Here is an 18,571-nt window from a genome sequence, read left to right as displayed (position 1 = left end):
CTTAAGCTACTACAGGTAACCACCCATCTCTAGAACCCATCTTCTTGGAAGGCATGACGTACACCCTGAGCTCAGTTTCACTGTAATCATGCTTCCTTGCTATGGTGGTTTAAATAGGTTTGGTCCCACAGATTCATGTGTTAGAATGTTTGGCCTGTCAGTAAAGAGTGGCACTGTTAGGTGTGGCCTTGTTGGAGGAAATGTGTCACATTCGCAGCTCCTCCTCTAGTCCCAAGTCTGCCTGCACAATGCCATGCTTCCAACCATGGATAATGGACTGCACTTCTGAAACTGAGAGCCAGCCCCAATTAAGTGTTTTTTTTTTTTTTTGTTTTTTTGTTTTTTGTTTTTTTGTTTTTTTTTTTTTTTTGAGCTGGGGACCGAACCCAGGGCTTTGTGCTTCCTAGGTAAGCGCTCCACCACTGAGCTAAATCCCCAGCCCTCCAATTAAGTGTTTTATAAGAGTCATCATGGTCACGATGTCTCTTCACACCAACGGAAACTCTAAGACACTTGTGCAATGGGTTTGTATTACACCGGAATCTTATTTCCAAGTTACACTGTGTTTCAGTCTATTCAGAATGAACCGCCAGGCATCAGAGTCCTTGAAGTCTAGGTTAGCAAAAATCAATCTGAACCAAGTCTTCATTCTCACTGCTTTCCGGTTGGTTGACTTACTGTCTGCCTTGACCACCTGCAGGGCCCCCTCAGTATTGTAATGCAAGAACCAGGAAGGCTGAGGAATGAAGTTAGTTCAGGTCAACTTGGGTTGCATATATGATAAAACCTTGTCTCAGGGCTTGAGAAATGGCTCAGTGGTGAAGAGTACCTGCTGCTCTTGAGGAGGACCCAGGTTCAATTCCCAGCATCCACATGGTGATTTAGTCATCCATGACTCCAGGTCCAGGGGATCAAATGCTTTCTTCTAACGCCCTCAACCTGCAAGCATGTGGTACACATAATGCAAGCAAACACATTAATAAAATGAACAAATCTAAAAAAACCCACCTTGTCGCACGAGGTGGTGGTGGTGGTGGTAAACGCCTTTACTCCCAGTACTTGGGAGGCAGAGGTAAGCAGAATTCTGTGAGTTTGAGGCCAGTTTCACCTACAGAACTAGTTATAGGGCAGCCAGGGTTACACAGAGAAACCCTATTTCCAAAAAATTAAAGAATCCAACCTTGTCTTACCCCTTCTCCCCCAACAAAAGTGAAAATTTGCAAAAATTAATAATTTGCAGACAAGATAACAAAGTACATGCTAAATACTGTACCTTAAAGCAAAGATACGGAGAAGCCATGGCAGAACAAGATGGCCGGTGATATTCTGCTCTGTGTATATACAGTAGAGATAGAACCCAGATCCTCATGCACACTGAGAAAGTACTCCACCGCAAGCCCAGGAGCAGACCTTTTTAGAGGGGTTTGATGCCACATGCCTGGAACACTTCAGAACCTCACCACTCTGCAGCCTATGAACATTCATCCAAATGACTTCTGTGTATCTCAGGATGATATAGTTCCTTTCTGAGATGACACAAACAAATGGTTAGTCCAAAGCACCATGACATTTCATCTGAGTGGATATTCACGCACTAATCAAGAAGTGTATTAATTATTCAGTAAATGTCTTCTTTCTGCATCTATGGAAAAAAAAAAAGCAAAGATACTTGGGCTGGAGAGATGGCTCAGTGGTTAAGAGCACTGACTGCTCTTCCAGAGGTCCTGAGTTCAATTCCCAGCAACCACATGGTGGCTCACAACCATCTGTAATAGAATCTGATGTCCTCTTCTGGTGTGTCTGAAGACAGCTACAGTGTACTCATGCACATTAAATAAATAAATGTTTTTTAAAAAAGATACTGGGGGCTGGAGAGATGGCTCAGAGGTTAAGAGCCCCAACTGCTCTTCCAGAGGTCCTGAGTTCAATTCCCAGCAACCACATGGTGGCTCACAACCATCCGTAAAGAGATCTGATGCCCTCTTTTGGTATATCTGAAGACAGCTACAGTGTACTTATATATAATAAATGAATAAATCTTTAAAAAAAAAAAACTAAGCAAGCTAGATGACTCACTGGATGAAGGTGCATGTCGCCAAGCCAAACAACCCAAGCTCAATCCCTGCATCCCTGATAGTGGAGGTTGAAAACTGACTCCTAACATCTGACCTCCACATGATCACAGGAGTGTGCACATGCTAAAGCAATGTAATTTTTTGTTATTTTGGATAAAGGGCATACGGCACCATGCCCAGCCAAATGAAAGCAATTCTAAACAAAGATATTTAGGTTGGAGATGTAACGTAGTGGTAGAGTGCATGCTACAAGGCATCGGTCCCTAGATTCAATCTCTAACAATGCCGAAGAATAAAGCTCTAAATACATCCATGTGTGCATTTCCGTATGTGATGGCTAGCCTTAATTGCCAACTTGACACAACTTACAGGAACTTGGAACTGTAACCCACGCAGTGGAAATCCTTAACTGTATAACAGTACAGAAACCAACCTGAGCACGAGGTAGCAAGTGAGTATGAATTCATATTCTTTGCCCTTGACCAGCTGTCAAACTCCCAGTACTGTGGTTTCCCTTCAACAACAGACAGGAACTGGAAATTGTTAACTAAAATAACCCTTTTCTCCTCTAAATTGTTTTGTTTTGTGTGTGTGTGTGTGTGTGTGTGTGTGTGTGTGTGTGTGTGTGTGTACGGGCATGTGTGAACCTATTTTATCACAGCAACATAAATGAAACTACGTGTATGCCTGTTTTCTATAATTTAGCTACAACTATGGGTATATAACTGTAGTCATGTAATCACGGGAAGATTGTGAATCCATCCTGAACTTCATAATGAGATTTAGAAAAAGTGAAAAATTTAATATGTAAGACCACCAGTGAGGTAACTGGTAAGGTTGCTGATGACCTGAATTCAATGTCTAGAATCCACGTAGAAGAGAATTGACTCTTGGAATTTCCTCAGATCCGCACACACGTGCCGTATCATGAGCGGTGCATGCCTACATATTACACACTCAAAAAGAAAACAAAATAAAAAAGGCTGACAGTCCTTAAAAAAACAATCTGCTCCCCTACATATACGTTTTATACACATGCCCGCGCACACACACACACACACACACACACACACACACACACACACACTTTAAAACTAAAATTATTAAGAATGATCCTTAGAAGAATTGTCACTTCTAAAAAAGAAAGGAAGACTGCTGCAGGTTGGACAGATGGCCCAGTGGTTAGGAACAATTGCTGCCCCTTCAGGGGACTAGGGCTCAGTGGCTAGCATTGAATGTTAGGTGGCTTACAACTGTGTTTAACTCTAGTCCAATGCTCTCCTTTGGACTTTACATACACCTTTACATATGCCCAAGGTACACATACATTCACTAAAGTATACACATATATATAATTATAAAATTTAGAAATAAATAATTTACTAAAAATCTTATTCAGGAAAAGAAGCAGAAGCAACCAAGTGCCTTTTCCTTGTGACCCCAGAATTTGAGGAATAGAGGCAGGCAGATCTTTGTGAGTTCAAGACCATCCTGGTTTACAGGGCAAGTTCTAGGATACCAAGGCTATAGTCAAAGGAATATAATAATGACCCCTGCTTTCCTCCAGCATTTAGTAGAAGAACTGTATTTCCCATTCCCAAAAGGAACAAAGTATTCATTGCCTCTCTAGCCTTTGGCTAAGATTTACATAACCAAATATTTTCTTATTTATTTATGTATATGAGTACATTGTCACTGTCTTCAGACACACCAGAAGAGGGCATCGAATCCCATTACAGATGGTTGTGAGCCACCATGTGGTTGCTGGGATTTGAACTCAGGACCTCTGGAAGAGCAGTCAGTGCTCTTAACCACTGAGCCATCTCTGCAGCCCATGTGTCTTGATACATTTATGTCCTCTTGCACAACTTATCATTTTTACCATGTTTTTCACTTCCTCCTTTTGTCTCCTTTACTATATTCGGTTCAAATTTATGTCAGGTTTTTTTTAGAAGTCTTATTATTGTGTGTGTACATGATGTATGTGCATGAGTGGGCATGCCGTGGTATGCATGTAAGAAGACAACTTTATAGAGCTGGTTCTCTCCTTCCACCTTATCTGTGTCCCAAGGACTGAACTCGGGTCACCAGAACTGCATGGTAAGAACCATTACCCACTGAGTTAGGAGGTTGCGGACAGCATGGTTTACACTCTGAGTTCTAGGCTAGACAGGTAGGTCTACACAGTGAGACATTCTCTGAAAAGAAAATAAGTGTGATACTAAGTAGGCAGAGTTAGAAATAATCGTTTGTGGTTAAACATCCTTAGAGTTGAGCCTGGGTTGTTGTCTCTGTATAAGAAACTAAGGCACCAGAGCTTTTGCCCATATGTGCACTGATGAAGGGGCTGAATCAGAAGACCTGACCTCACTATGATATCATGTACAGCATGGGCTTTGCAGTCCTTACCTCCTTTCTGGACTTTTACAGAGCATCGCTGGAAGAAATACCTTGAAGGACAATTGCCCACCACCATTTGAGAGGGGAAATGGGTCAGCTTACTCCGATGAGCATGCTACCTACCTCACAAAATGCACATGGGCATCATGGGGCACATTTTACCAGAGGACAAGATTTGGGGTGTTTCTCTCCTTATGCCATGAGTTCCCGGGACAGAACCTAGGCTGCCAAGCTTGGCAACCTGCTGGGCAACCTCAACTCTGTCTTCCTTTAAGTTCACTATACAGAGCCCACATGCTGCTCTGTCTTGAGGTAGCTCACTCTCTTTGGAGTGTTGTTTGTGCTTTGCTCACTAAATTCCTGTTCAAACTGGGACTCAACTCAACTCTGTTTTGGTTACAGAGACTTAGTCCTAGGGCTCACGAGTCCAGGCACTCACAGCCCTCCACCTGCCTCTGCCACCTCAGTGCTGGAACCAGAGGTGTGTGTTACCATGCCTGGCGACGGGTGTCTTGTCTTTACTTCTCTGCAGCTCTCTCAGCACTCCGAGCCCAGAGGAGAGTTCATTTTCACGAGTCCTGTACAACATGTACTGGGTGGGTCTGCTCTAAGGGCTCGAGTGTTTGTTTTTTTTTTTAAAGATTTATTTATTCATTTATTATATATAAGTACACTGTAGCTGTCCTCAGACACACCAGAAGAGGGCATCGGATCTCTTTACAGATGGTTGTGAGCCACCATGTGGTTGCTGGGAATTGAACTCAGGTGCTCTGGAAGAGCAGTCAGTGTGCTCTTAACCGCTGAGCCATCTGTCCAACCCTCGAGTGTGTGTTTTGAACAAACAAAAACACCATGTTAAATCCACTATTGCTTCTCTGTATGCCAGTCCCATTTTTTTTTTGTTTGTTTGTTTTTAAGATAGTGTCTTATGATGCTGCCCAGAAATATCCAGAAAAAAAGCAGAGGCAATTTGGAGTTCATAACCCATGAGGTAACATGTCTGAAGGAATAGGGGAACTGCCCTCGAGTAGTATAGATAACCGGGAGTGAAAAAACCATATTTCTCTACAGGTAAAAATGACAACAAATCAAAAACCTCAACCATCTAGGCTTTGAACCTGTCATGCATCTAAAGCACGAGGGCCAGGGAGATGGCTCAGTGGGTAGGTACTTGTCATACAAGCCTTATGGCTTGAGCTCAACCACTGGAATCCACATAAAGCTGGAAGGAAAGAACAAACCCCACAATTTATTTTTTGAGCTCCACAGTCTGCCATGGTGTATGCATACCCCCCACCCCCACGTATATGTATACCATGTCAGTTTTTGAAAAAACAAAAACGGCAGCCTTCCGGATGCTGTTCTGGATCTGTCAGCACTGCAGGTACAGCGGCTGGGCTCTGTCTATGACACTGGGGCAAAGAGCAAGTGACTATTTCTATACTCAGCTTTCAGAAGCCAGTCAGCACTGAGAATGGTATATAGCCTGACATTCCATGGGGTTGAGGGGTGAAGGGAACAGGCATGGTGTCTGTCACATGTCTTTAATTCCGGCATCAGGGAGGCAGGTGTACCACATGTCACTCAGCTTGGGTTCTGGAACTCTGACTAGGAGCAGGGTAGGAAGGAAGATAGATTTACAGTAGACTTAGGTACAGGAAAGCTGTTTTAGGTACAGCACAGGGCGTGGGGGTGAGGATGGGTTGGCTAGTCTCGGAAGGATATCAGGGGAAGCAGCAGTTGCTACCCTTTGCACACACTGACCACGGTTCATACACACTTATACTTGGTCCCTTGAGGAAAGCTTTGGCATTTCTTTGGAGCTTCACCCAGATAAGGCTTTGACACTTCCACAGGTCTGAGGCCTTGGAGTCCTTGCCTGTGTCAACAGAGTACATTTGCTCAGACTTCTTCCATTCCCTGCACAGGGGATCTAAGTTCAAGGTCAGTCTGGCCTACCATAGAGACACCCTGTCTCAGAGTCGAAAGGGCTGGGGAATGTGGCTTGGTGATTAAGGCACCTAAGTAGCTTGACTGAGATTCTGGGGTAATCTCTGGTCTGCAAATAAGGGAGGGTGGTGGAGGAAAGAGGCAGGAGTGACAAGGGGAAGACTGGAGTCTAACCAGACTTCATTTGTTGAAAGTCTGCAAGTGTAGTTCAGTAACGAAGTGTATGCTGAGGGTTACCACAGAGAAATAAAAATCAGGGAAGTCTCTCTTTTTTTTTTTTTTTTTTTTTTTTTTGGTTCTTTTTTTCGGAGCTGGGGACCGAACCCAGGGCCTTGCGCTTCCTAGGTAAGCACTCTACCACTGAGCTAAATCCCCAGCCCCCAGGGAAGTCTCTTAATGTGACATCCCCAACTTTTTAAAAAATGAGTGTGTGTGTGTGTGTGTGTGCGTGTGCGCGTGCGCGCGCGCGCGCGCGCGCGCGCATACAGAGAACAGGTGCCGAGGAGAGGGTGTCAGATCCCAGACTTGGAGTCAGAGATAATTCAAATGTTTCACCTGAGTTCTGGAAAGGGAAGCAGAGTCCTCTCCAAGTACAGTATGTGTCCTGAGCTCTGAGCGGTCTCTCTAGACCTTACTTCTGTGTTTTTTGTTTTTCTCATTTTCGAGACAGTCTCACTGTGTAGCCCTGGCTATTCAGAGAACTGCCTGTCTCTACCTCCCAAGGTGTGAGACACTAGGCGTGACTTATTTTTAATTATTTTGTGTTTGATTTGTTTTTGCTGTTGTTTTACAAAGATTTATTTACTTTATGTAGGAATGTAAGTACACTGTAGCTGTCCTTAGACACACCAGAAGAGGGGAGCACATCAGATCTCATTACAGATGGTTGTGAGCCACCATGTGGTTGCTGGGATTTGAACTCAGGTCCTCTGGAAGAGCAGTCAGTGCTCTTAACCGCTGAGCCATCTCTTGAGCCCTGTTGCTTTCTTTCTTTTTGAGACATGATTTCTTGGGGACTAAAGGTGTGCATCACCACCAGCTATTTTTTTCTAATTCTTAAATAGCACAGTTATTGCCAGGAGCAGAGGCACAGGTCTTTAATCCAGGCTCTATGGAGGCAGGGGCAGGCAGATCTCTGAGCTGAAGGCCAACCTATTCTAGGTGGTCTAGAAAGGGAATTCCAGGTCAGCCTGGACTGTTACACAGAGAAACCCTGTCTCTGAAAAACCAAAGCCAAAACCAAACAAAAAAATTATATGTGTTTAAGTATGTGAGTGTTTGTGTGAGTGTGTGCGCATGTGCACTACAGCACAGCATCATGTATGTGGAGATCGAAGGACATTTTTCCCAATTCAGTTCTTTCTACTATGTGGCCTCTGGGGATTGTCTTGCTAGCCTGCTTTAATTTAATTTTTTTGATACTTATATATTTTTCTGTGTATAAACACTTGCCCGACTTATGTCATGTCTAGGCAGTGTTGATGGAGGCAGAAGCATTAGATCCCTTGGATCTGTAGCTACTCAGAGTTGTTAGCTTCAGTGTGGATGCTAGGAATTGAACCTAGGTCTTCAAGAAGAGCAAGTGCTCTTAACTGCTGAGCCACCTCTCCAGCACCCACCTTTTACGTTGGGACAGTGTCTCTCAGTGTAGCACAGGTAGGCCTCAAACTTATAGTAAGTGGGGGTTGAACCAGTAATACGCTCAGAAAATGTCCAATATATGTCTGTAAAAGTCTACCCATTTATTTAACCTGCTGGCTACAGTGAGCCATTTTAATCTTCGGATATAATTCTCAACCCGTTCCAACATACTTGTCACTCAGAGGTAGGCAGGCCTTCTCTTGAGTCCTGGTAGCACTTCACACCTTACTAGCATTTATCTCTTTCTTTTAGCTCCACTTTGTCAACTATTCTACTAGACACTAAGCTTCCTGAGGCGGGGGTCATATCGTCTGCAAACCTGCCTATAAATAGCAGTCTTTCTCAAATTACCAGCACAAGGATTTATTTGTTTGTTCGAGATGCAGTCTTGGGTAAGTCAAACTGGCCTGAGGCTCGCCTTGAACATCCTGATTCTACTTCCTAAGTGTTGGGATTCCAAGTATATACCAAACATGTGGGACAGGATTCCTATGTTTTGTTTTCAAGAATTCTTCGTTTCACTTCAATTCCTAGCCTTCTGTGCAATGTAGAGGGAAAAATAATAGCTAGTATACTTTCCTTTCTTCCTTTTCTTTTCTTCTTTTGAGACAGGGTCCATGTAGCTCTCTGACTGGCCTGGATCTATTCAGATCAGAGATCTGCATGCCTCTGTCTCAGAGAGAATACTGGGATGATGATGATGATGATTATTATTATTATTATTATTTTTGGTTCTTTTTTTTCGGAGCTGGGGACCGAACCCAGGGCCTTGCGCTTCCTAGGCAAACGCTCTACCACTGAGCTAAATCCCCAACCCGAATACTGGGATTATTAAAAGCACGCACTACCATGCCTTTCTTTCTATGCAATCCAGGTTGGCTTTTAACTCACAGATGTCTTGCCCCAGCTTCTGGAATAGTTGAAGTCACCTGTGCTGTGGCACATTTAAATGGCTGCACAAAAAAACAGCATATGAAAAGGGGCTGGAGTTATGGTTCAACGGTCACCAACACTTGCTGAATCAGTAGTTTGTTACTGTTTTGTTTTTTGGTTGATTTGACAAAAGCTAGAGTTGTTTGGGTATCGAACCACAATTGAGAAACTGCCCCCACCAAATTGGCTTTTGGGCATTCTCTTGAACGACTGATGTAGACAGGGTGAGTGTTTCTGTTTTTTTGTGAAGGGGGGGTGTCTCCCCTGGGGAGACAGGAAATTCTGGGTTGTGTATCAGCTTGCACAAGCCATGAGACCTAAGGAAGTAAGCAATGGTTCCTCCATGGTTTTTGCTTAAATTCCTGGTCTGACATTATTCAGTGGCTGATTGTCACCTATAAGATCAAGTAAACCTTCATCCCCAAGTGGCTTTTGGTCATGGTATTTTTACCTCAGCAAAAGAAAACCTAAGATAACGGCGGGGCCCACATCAGACCGTATCTCCAGCTTCCAAGATCTCATGACATGTCAGCTGGTACATTCCCACACGCATACGCATGATATTTTCTTTGTTTTAAATTACGAGCTATAGTATTAGTTCTCCAATTATCATGAAAGGCATCCTCAAATATTCTCTTCCCAGCAGTGAACTACTGACCAACGCCACTGAGTTTCCTCTACCAAAGGATGAGTCCATTGAACCCATACTTCATTCTGCTCAGAGCATAGATAGGGAAGCCTTCCCTTTCCTCGCTCCTGAGAGGCGATGTGACCTAGACTCGTGGTTGTCACTCACCACACACCCCCTAAGCTAGCAGCAAGCGCTACCCTGTCCTTTGCCTGGTTTATGTCTCTGTGAGGAAAAATGGCTCACCTCCCTAAAAGTGCAGAAGATCAAGGGGAGGCGCAGGAGAAAAAAGGCGCAACACAGAGCTGAGGTTGGGGATGGCGAGAAGAACCAGAGACGGCCATCCCCCTCCCTAGCTCCCGCCGGCTCCCACGGCACAGGCCACGCGCGTCCCTGGCCGCTCCGCCGGAAGTCCCGCCTGCGTCTGAGGCTACAGCCGCGCGCCCTCCGGCCAGTGCCCGGGCACAGGCTCAGACTGAGCGCCTCGCGCTGTGAGCTCAGGAACATTAGAGACAACCTAGGCCACAGAACACCTCGCGAGCCCCTAAGAAGCGACATCCCGCACAGGTGGCTAGGCGAAAGGCGAAGGCCGAGCAGCGCCGGGGCCGCAGGTGGGACTTCCGCCTCGGAACCCGGAAGGGACCGCGCCGTCGCTGGTGGGAGTTGTAGTCCGGCCGTAGTTGGGGGGGCCCGCGGCTCATGCGCCGTGCACCGAGGCTTGTTTCACATCTGTAACAACAGGTGAATTGGGCTTTTTATTCTACCCTTTCGCGCCCCTTGAAGCAGCCTGCCACGGTCGGGGGTGGTCGGCGCGAGGAGGGGTCCCGAGTCCGGCTGGCGACCTGGCGGAGAGTGGGAAGGAGGAGCTGGCGAGCCTGAGGAGCAGGCCGGGCATCCTAGGCCTGCCCGGGAAGCCGGCCGGGCCGAGCCGTGGGCAGTCAGGCCTCGGCCTGCCGTTGCCATGGAGCCGGGGCGGGGCGGGGGCCAGACCGGTCCGCCGGGGCGGGCCTCGCTGCTAGGGGCTCCGCGGAGGCAGAGAGAGGCGGCTTCATTGGCTCGACGACGCCTTCGCCTCAGGGGATGCTCGGTTTTCCCCTGGCTGGGCCCGGAGGAAGTCTCTCGAGTGCCCGAGACCTTTGTCTGCCCCTCCTCCCACTGTGCGGTCAGGACCGTTCCTCCGAAGGGAGGCCTGGTGCATTTTTTACTCTTCTGGTTTGCCTCCTTTTGCACCGACCTTGTCAGTGGGGGAGTCTAAGGGGTGAGGTGTTCTTTGTTTGCTAGTGACTTGTCCCATTTTGCAGGGGAAGACCTAATGCATGGTGGGTCCTTTGTTTGCAGTGAAGTGGAATCCCAGGGGTCCCGAGAACCCTCAAGCCAAGAGTACTGCATCTATGGGCTTTCTAGATAGTCCTTGTGTAAGCAAGTTTGGTGTTTTAATTGCGGCTTTCCAATGCAGAGACTGTTCACCTTACAACCTCCAGTTCATGGGTGCTTGCCATGCACGGTAGCAGGTAGACTGCAGCAGTCCAGTTGCAAGGTCTCAACTTGTTTTTGGGTGCATCCTACTGGCCAGAGTAAAATTACACATTTTCTGATGATTTTCCTTGTAACGGTTTCTTGGAAGGCATTGACCTCACTGCCATGTGCCATGCAACTTTTGACTACATTTATAATTTATACTTAAATCTTAGAGTCTGACATTTCCAAACCGGGGGACTGTTTCCTGATTTTATATGTTATTATTTAGATTTATGATAACGCTTTTTGCTTGTACATTTATAAATTCTTTGCCAAGGTTTATATCTATGTAGTACCCCACCTGACACCCAAAGATCTTAACTTTTCAGTATTTTAATTTATGAAGCTATAGTCCAAAAGTTTTATCAGCTTTTGGACCCCACTCATTCTTTCAAGGAATGAACATGTTACATGTAGAATACAGGTTGATATGTAAGGAAAGTAGTGTAATATAAACATGTAAAAACATGGGAGTCAGAATTCCATTTTGTCCTGATGCTTTGGGATCCTGGGTAAATTATGTTTGTGCTTCAGTTTGTTTCTTGGGGAGAGGATACTCTCCATAGGGCAGCTTCAGGGATTATATGAGGTCAAGTCTTTGTAAACTGTGAAAAGGTTTCTGGGATTTTTGAGATTGTAAATTTCCCAGAGTGGAAGTGTCATTTTCGATAGATAGGTATTTTAACCACTATGGGATTAGAAAAGTGAAGGAAGGGGCTTTGCTCTGGGCTCGGGGAAAATGTCCTTAACATTTCCTTAAGGATGCTCTATGGCACAATTCACATTTGGTATGTCTAGAACAGGTCAGGGACTCTTGAGTGAGTCCACTGTGTGAAAGCCTGTTAAAGTTAGTACATTGATTTCTATGCTTGGTATAGTTTTGCATCTGAGTGAAGGTCACCACTCCAGTGAACTTGCCTTGTTATTTTCCAGGAGGCCCAGCCTCGTGATGAGGAATAGCAAGGAGAGAATTCAGCTCCAGTTCGAAAGCCTGCAAAATCTGAGCCCCTCACTGCTTTTATAAGGTAAGGTGACTTATCCCTGCTCATAGAGCCATGGTATGCATTTTGCTCAGCCACACCGTAAAGCATGTAGTTAGCTCCTTTTGTGGTCCTCTAAGGCGTATTGTTCATTATTAGTGGCTTGGAGACATCACGTAAGCAGTGTACTAGAAGTTCTGTTTTCTCACAAAAGAGATTTTGACATACTACAATTTTATGCATCTCTATAAATTATATTAAACTGAATCAAAATTTTTTTAAGATTTATTATTATAAATCTTAAAATCAAAACTGAATCAATTTTTTTAAGATTTATTATTATAAATGTGGCTGTCTCCAGACATAGAAGAAGAGGGCATCAGATCCCATTACAGATAGTTGTGAGCCACCGTGTGATTGCTGGGAATTGAACGCAGGACCTCTGGAAAAGCAGCCAGTGCTCTTAACCTCTGAGCTACCTCTCCAGCCCTGAATCTAATATTTTAAGAAACATTACCATATTATAAGAGAAGCACATTTCTTCTGGATCTCTGCGAAATGTTCTAGAACACAATAAAATGAAATGATTTGATACCTTGAATCTCATATTTTTTGAGATGAAGACAGGGAAGACTGTGGTATATGAAACTTTGTTGACAAGAGAGGATCCAGAGACTTTAAAAGCAAAACTCTTCTAGGTATGGTGACTCCTGTCTGTAATTCTAGCACTTGGCAGCTAAGATAAGAGGGTTCCTTTGAGTTTAATCACAGTCTGGGCTACAGAGTGAGTTCTAGACTAGACTGAATAACAGAGTGAAACTTTATCTAAAAACACCCTAAAAATGAAAACCAAATTTAAAACAAAACCCAAGGGGCTAGAGAGATGGCTCAGTGGTTAAGAGCACTGACTGTTCTTCCAGAGGTCCTGAGTTCCAATCCCAGCAACCACATGGTGGCTCACAACCATCTGTAATAGGATCTGATGCCCTCTTCTGGTGTGTCTGAAGACAGCTACAGTGTACTTCTATATAATAAATAAATAAATCTTAAATTAAAACAAAAAAACAAAACCCAAGTCTGTTTACATGCAGATTAACTTAAAATTTCTTAGCAAGAAAGTATGGGGCTGTGATATAGCTTAGTGGGAGACCAGTTGCTTAGTATGGACAAGACCTTTACTGTAATTCCTAATACCAAAACCATAAAACCTAAAACACTTAGGTCTTCTTTAAATTTAGGACCCTAAACTACACCCTTTTTCTTTTAATTTGTGTAGATGGTGTTGATAGGATGTAACTTCTCTAGTAAGTGGTGTTGTCGATGGTTTTATATTGAAGTTTTCTCTCTGGAGAGCACCATATCTTACTGGTTGAAATTTTCAGCATCCCTGGGGATGAGGAGGTCACATTGTTGGTTTAAAGATGAGGCCCGTTACTGCCCACTCCCCACAGTCGTGAATGAAAGGGACTAGCAATTAGGGACAGAGGAGTAGACCCTCCTACTCTCCTAGCAATGTAGGACATTAATCTAATGTGCAAAACATTGTGTAGCTTTTTTAAAACTAAATTTAGTGAGGGTTACTGGACCTAATCCAATTCCAGGAGTGCCATTGTTAAAGAGATCTCTAAATATGAGTTTTGATTATTTTACAACACAGTATTACTAAACTGTAAGTGCTCTCTAGAGTCCTCAGTTAAATGTATCATAAGAGTTAGGCATGGCAGCACACACTTGTTCTTTTACCTGGGAGGCAGATGTAGGAGGATCAGTTCAGAAAGTGAAGCAAATTAAAAAAAAAAAAAAAAAGGAAGGAAGGATGTACTAGTCGGGAGAATGAACCAAAACACTGAGTATGAGGTACATACCTGTAATCCCAGTGCTTGGGAGCTGAAATAGGATAGTTTGAGCTAGCCTGGGCTCTACAGTAAACCCTGTCTCAGGGGAATAAAAGAACGGCATCAAGACTTCTGGACAGTAACTGTGCTCCAATGTAATATTTATAATTTATTATTAATAATACCATTAACAATTATTACTTAGAAATTTACCATGCATTTCAAAGAGACTTTACCATAGAAAACTTTTAAATTATGAAACTTTAATATGTGGTCATTCTTTGACCTGAACTCTCTCAGTCAATTCTCATTTCCAAGGGCTGAACTAGTTTTTTAGGATTTATTTATTTATTATGTATAAGTACACTGTCACTGTCTTCAGACACACCAGAAGAGGGCATCGGATCCCATTACAGATGGTTGTGAGCCACCATGTGTTACTGGGAATTGAACTCAGGACCTCTGGAAGAACATCTAGTGCTCCTAACCACTGAGCCATCTCTCCATCCCTGAACTAGGTTTTCTTTCTTTTTTCTTTTTTTTTTTTTTTTTTTTCTTTTTTTCGGAGCTGGGGACCGAACCCAGGGCCTTGCGGTTGCTAGGCAAGCGCTCTACCACTGAGCTAAATCCCCAACCTTGTCCTGATTTTCTTAAGAAAGGGTTTCTCTCTCTGCAGCCCTGGCTGTCTTGGAACTATAGACCAAGCTGGCCTTGAACTCACAGAGATCCACTAGCCTCTGCCTCCTCAGTGCTGGGATTAATGGTGTGCTCCACCACCATCTGGCTTGGCCTTTGAATTCCTAAGCCTGGAGGGCAGCGGTTGGCCTTGCTAGTTTCCAGTTTCATTTCCTTGTCTTCTGGACAGTGTCTATGCTCTTGCTGCAGTCTTTGCAGATTCTTGAACGAGGAATAGTAATTAATATTCATGGCCTTTTGACCCCCTTCTCAGGATTCCAGCTTTCTCTCCTGGCCAGAAATGTTCACCCTGGACTCATTCAGAAAAGGTAAGAATGGAGCTGTTCACAATTCCATGCCTGTCTAATGTGTGATTGGACACGAGGAAGGTTATGAGCGTGCCTCTGCAGTGTGCAGTCCTCTGACCCTCTCAGAGTCATTTCCAAAACCCCTTTCCTTGTCTACCTAGCTCAGAACTGATGCTGCCTCTTGCCCTGGGTTTTGTGCATGTTTGCTGCCCTTCTCCCAAAGCACTCCTTCCTGCCTATTCACTGCTTATCAAAGTCCTTCCTGGGGTTGAGGATTTAGCTCAGTGGTAGAGCACTTGCCTAGCAAGTGCAAGGCCCTGGGTTCAGTCCCCAGCTCTGAAAAAAAGAAAAAAAAGTCCCTCCTGTTCTTCTATTTTCCTTTTTCCTTTTTTTATTGTGTGTGTGTCTATGTGCCTGTGTGTCTGTGTGTGTGCCCTGGCTGTCACGGAGCTTGTAAACCAGACTGGCTTTGAACTCAGACATCTGCCTGCCTCTGTCTTCCGAGATCTGGGATTACAGGTGTGTACTACTGACTAAAATTTTCAAATTATATTTGCTTATTTGTGTGTGTGAATGTTTGTGTATATGTGTGTAAAAAAGCTGACCAAGGCTCTGATCTGAGCATGTTTCACAAGTAGAGCCAGAATAGAGTTTCCTTTAGTGCGTATTAAATAGATCCTCCCAATTATGTCTCCTCTCTCTTGTGTTCATCGTGGTAAGGGAATTGCCAACCAAGTGGTGGCCTATATGATCCACAGAATGGGGCCTTGGGGCTGTCCAGTATACCAGACTTATTCCATCTATTTTCACAGATGCTGAAAAATGAGTTGCTTCTTTTTTTTTGAGATGGAGGAAGTGCTAAGTAGAGAGATTAAAATGGAGATTACTATGGACAGCACATTATTTTTTGAGCTGAAAACCTAGTGTCACTTAATTACTTTGTGTCTCCTTACTAACCTGTGGTTTTGTTGTCGGCTCACTTATAAAGGGTGGGTGACATAATTGTGGTAGGACTATCTGAAAGAACAGTCCCAGTTTTGTGAAGAGAGGAAGAGCCCAGTGTTATTTAACACTCTTTATCTCTTGAGAGAGTCACAGGTCAGACTGGCCTCGAACTCACTACATAGCCATGGATATCCTGAGCTCCCAATCCTCTTGCTTCCCGGTCCAGATTATGCTGTGCTAGGGATAGATAGGTCCCAGAGCTTTGTGCGTGATGGGCAGGCACTCGACCACTAGGCCGGATCCCCAGCCCTTGTCTAACATTCTTACAGGATGGGCCCCAGTTACCACCTAGGTCAAAATTTCTTAGATTTACTTGAGCTGAGTAGGTAGTGCAAGTCTTTAATCCCAGTACTTGGAAGGCTGAGACAGATGAACTCTTCGTGAGTTCAAGGCCACCTTGTTCCACATAGTGAGTTGCAGGATAGCCAGGGCTACACAGAGAAACCCTGTCTCAGAAAACAAACAAACAAACAAAAAAAACCAAAAAACAAAAAATTAATTTGTCTTGACTTTCTAGACCAAGGCTTGATTGATGGGTTGTTCTTGTTTTGTTTTATCTTTGAGTCAGGGTTTCTCTGTCCAGCCCTGGCTGTCCTGAAACTCACTCTGCAGACTAGGCTGGCTTCCAATTCAGAGACCTACATAACTCTGCCCCCCAAGTGCTGGGATTAAAGGTGTGTGCCACCCCCACCTAGCCTGAGGGATGACATTCTTACTGCTGTCTTATATAAGGCAGTGTGGCCTTAACAGGAAACCTGGACCCAGATTTCTGGTTTACCTGATGGTTCTATACTCACTGGCTGGCTGGAGGTCTTGGCTGGATGACTGAGGCTCTCTGTGCCCTCTTCTCTCTGATTTCAATGGGTGAGATAAGCACCTTTGTCACAGGATCCCAAGGATCAGATGAGTTAATCTGTATAAAGACCTTAGAGAAGGGCCTGATTCCTTTAAAGGAACACTCCATGATGTCATCAAATAGCAGCAGGATATAGTATGGTCTAAGTTTGCTTTCTAACCAATGGAGTGTTATCAATAACACGTCTATCAATAATCTTTTTGTTTTGTTCTGTTCTATTCTATTTTATATGGAAAAGTGTCTTGATACTTGCTCAGACTGGCTCCGAACTCTCTTATGTCATAGCCCAGGCTGGCCTTCCTCTCTCTGAATTTTCTGCCCTTTCTTGTGTATTGAATGTCTGACTAATTTCTTGGCTGTACTGTCACAGAGTGAGGACTCAGTCTTATGTGGTTAGCACTTGAAACACTGGATCAGGGTTGAATGGTAAAAGTACTTGTTGCATGGATTGGATGACCTGAGTTTGATCTCTGAAACTCACATAAAAGTTGAAAGAGTTTTTCTCTGACCTCCACACACAGTGGGACATGTGTGTACCTACAGACAACACACATGTACAATAACTTAAACAAACAAAACTCCCGTGTATCAAAATCTATAAAGATGCACTAGATCAGTAACAAGGATTCATGTTTCCCGCTGTACATCCGAAACTTTTTGGTGATACAGTAGGACCCCACAACGTTAGCCCTGTCCAGTTAATGAAAGCCTTCATGAGGTAACAGTCATCCCGCCATTTATCTACACTTCCCTAACAAGCTTAAAGGAGGTTTGTAAACATCTTTAAATTGTATACTTTTACATATGCACTTGATTGTGTGTGCTTGGCCCTGTGTTCATGTGGAGTTCTGAGGGTAATTTACAGAAGTTGGTTCTTTCTTTCTGTCATGGGCGTGCTAGAAATCAAATTCAAGTCACCAGGCTTGGTAGCAAGTGCCTTTACCACCTTTTTTTTTTTTTTTTTTGGAGCTGGGGACCAAACCCAGGGCCTTGCGCTTGCTAGGCAAGTGCTCTACCACTGAACTAAATCCCCAACCCCACTATATATGTTTCCTGTAACAACCACATACCTCTAGTGTCTTAAAATTCATGGGAGAAGTAGAGCATGATTGAAATCCATTGTGTGCATGTGTGAAGCCCTCAAGAGTCAATGCCAATATTATAGTGAAAAAGAAGATATCGCAGAAGTAGACTTTGGGCAAGGGTAAGAAGGTCATGCACCAGAGGATGACACATGGTGTGTGCATGGGAAGACGCTCTGGCCTGCCAACGCAGGTGGATAGTTGATGCTAACACTGTGTCTAGTACACTGTGCTGGAAACAGGCTTGCCGAGGCAGTGCTGGGCATGGAGCTCCAAGCCACTGCAGCTACTCAGCTTTACTTCAGGTACCTCAAAAGTTAGGAGATTCTTACAGAAGTAATTTGTGGCCAGGTGTGGTGGCTTATGCCTTTAGTCCCAGCACTTGAGAGGCAGAGGCAGCTGGATTTCTGTGAGTTCCAGGCCAGTCATGGCTATTATAGACCCTGACATAACAGCAACGACAAAAGGTAACGTGGGCTGAAAAGATGGTTCAGTAGGTAAGATGCTTGTTGCCAAGGTTGAACACCTGAGTCTGATCTGAACTTGTCGTAGGAGGAAAGAACAGATTCCAGAGAGGCCTCTGACTTTGACACATACATTATAGCCTATAATAATATAAACATACACAAATAAGTAAATATAAAAATAAGACTTAATGTAATTTGTAGGTCCTTGTTTAAGTAGA

General features: G+C 44.1%; 1 protein-coding gene, 1 long non-coding RNA gene and 1 other non-coding gene across 7 annotated transcripts in view; 2 read left to right on the top strand and 1 right to left on the bottom strand.

The window, feature by feature from the left end:
- Positions 1 to 447: 447 nt before the first annotated feature.
- On the bottom strand, positions 448 to 10,015 carry LOC134480238 (uncharacterized). The gene is made up of 3 exons (XR_010054489.1): positions 9,874 to 10,015; positions 1,274 to 1,526; positions 448 to 939 (listed from the first exon to the last, which is right to left on the bottom strand). It is a non-coding gene; the product is annotated as an uncharacterized LOC134480238 (long non-coding RNA).
- Positions 5,833 to 5,970, top strand: LOC120094467 (small nucleolar RNA SNORA43). The gene has a single exon (XR_005488776.1). It is a non-coding gene; the product is annotated as a small nucleolar RNA SNORA43 (small nucleolar RNA).
- A 247-nt stretch (positions 10,016 to 10,262) lies between the features above and the next one.
- Positions 10,263 to 18,571, top strand: part of Dhx30 (DExH-box helicase 30) — a 32,134-nt gene continuing 23,825 nt past the window's right edge. The window contains exons 1-3 of one of the 5 annotated variants that reach the window (XM_006243831.4): positions 10,263 to 10,368; positions 12,079 to 12,170; positions 14,910 to 14,964. In XM_006243831.4, the coding sequence (XP_006243893.1) occupies positions 14,937 to 14,964 (28 nt within the window). In that variant the 5' untranslated portion in view covers positions 10,263 to 10,368; positions 12,079 to 12,170; positions 14,910 to 14,936. Of the gene's footprint in view, positions 10,369 to 10,453; positions 10,886 to 10,924; positions 11,043 to 12,078; positions 12,171 to 14,909; positions 14,965 to 18,571 lie in introns of those variants that run through there. The other 4 variants (NM_001013249.1, XM_017595799.3, XM_017595800.3 and 1 more) reach the window with 4 other exon arrangements.

The sequence above is a fragment of the Rattus norvegicus genome, chromosome 8 (assembly GCF_036323735.1).
Source record: "Rattus norvegicus strain BN/NHsdMcwi chromosome 8, GRCr8, whole genome shotgun sequence".
NCBI lineage: Eukaryota > Metazoa > Chordata > Mammalia > Rodentia > Muridae > Rattus > Rattus norvegicus.
The sequence above is the reverse complement of the archived record's forward strand: the minus strand, read 5'-3'. Positions and strand labels throughout refer to the sequence as shown.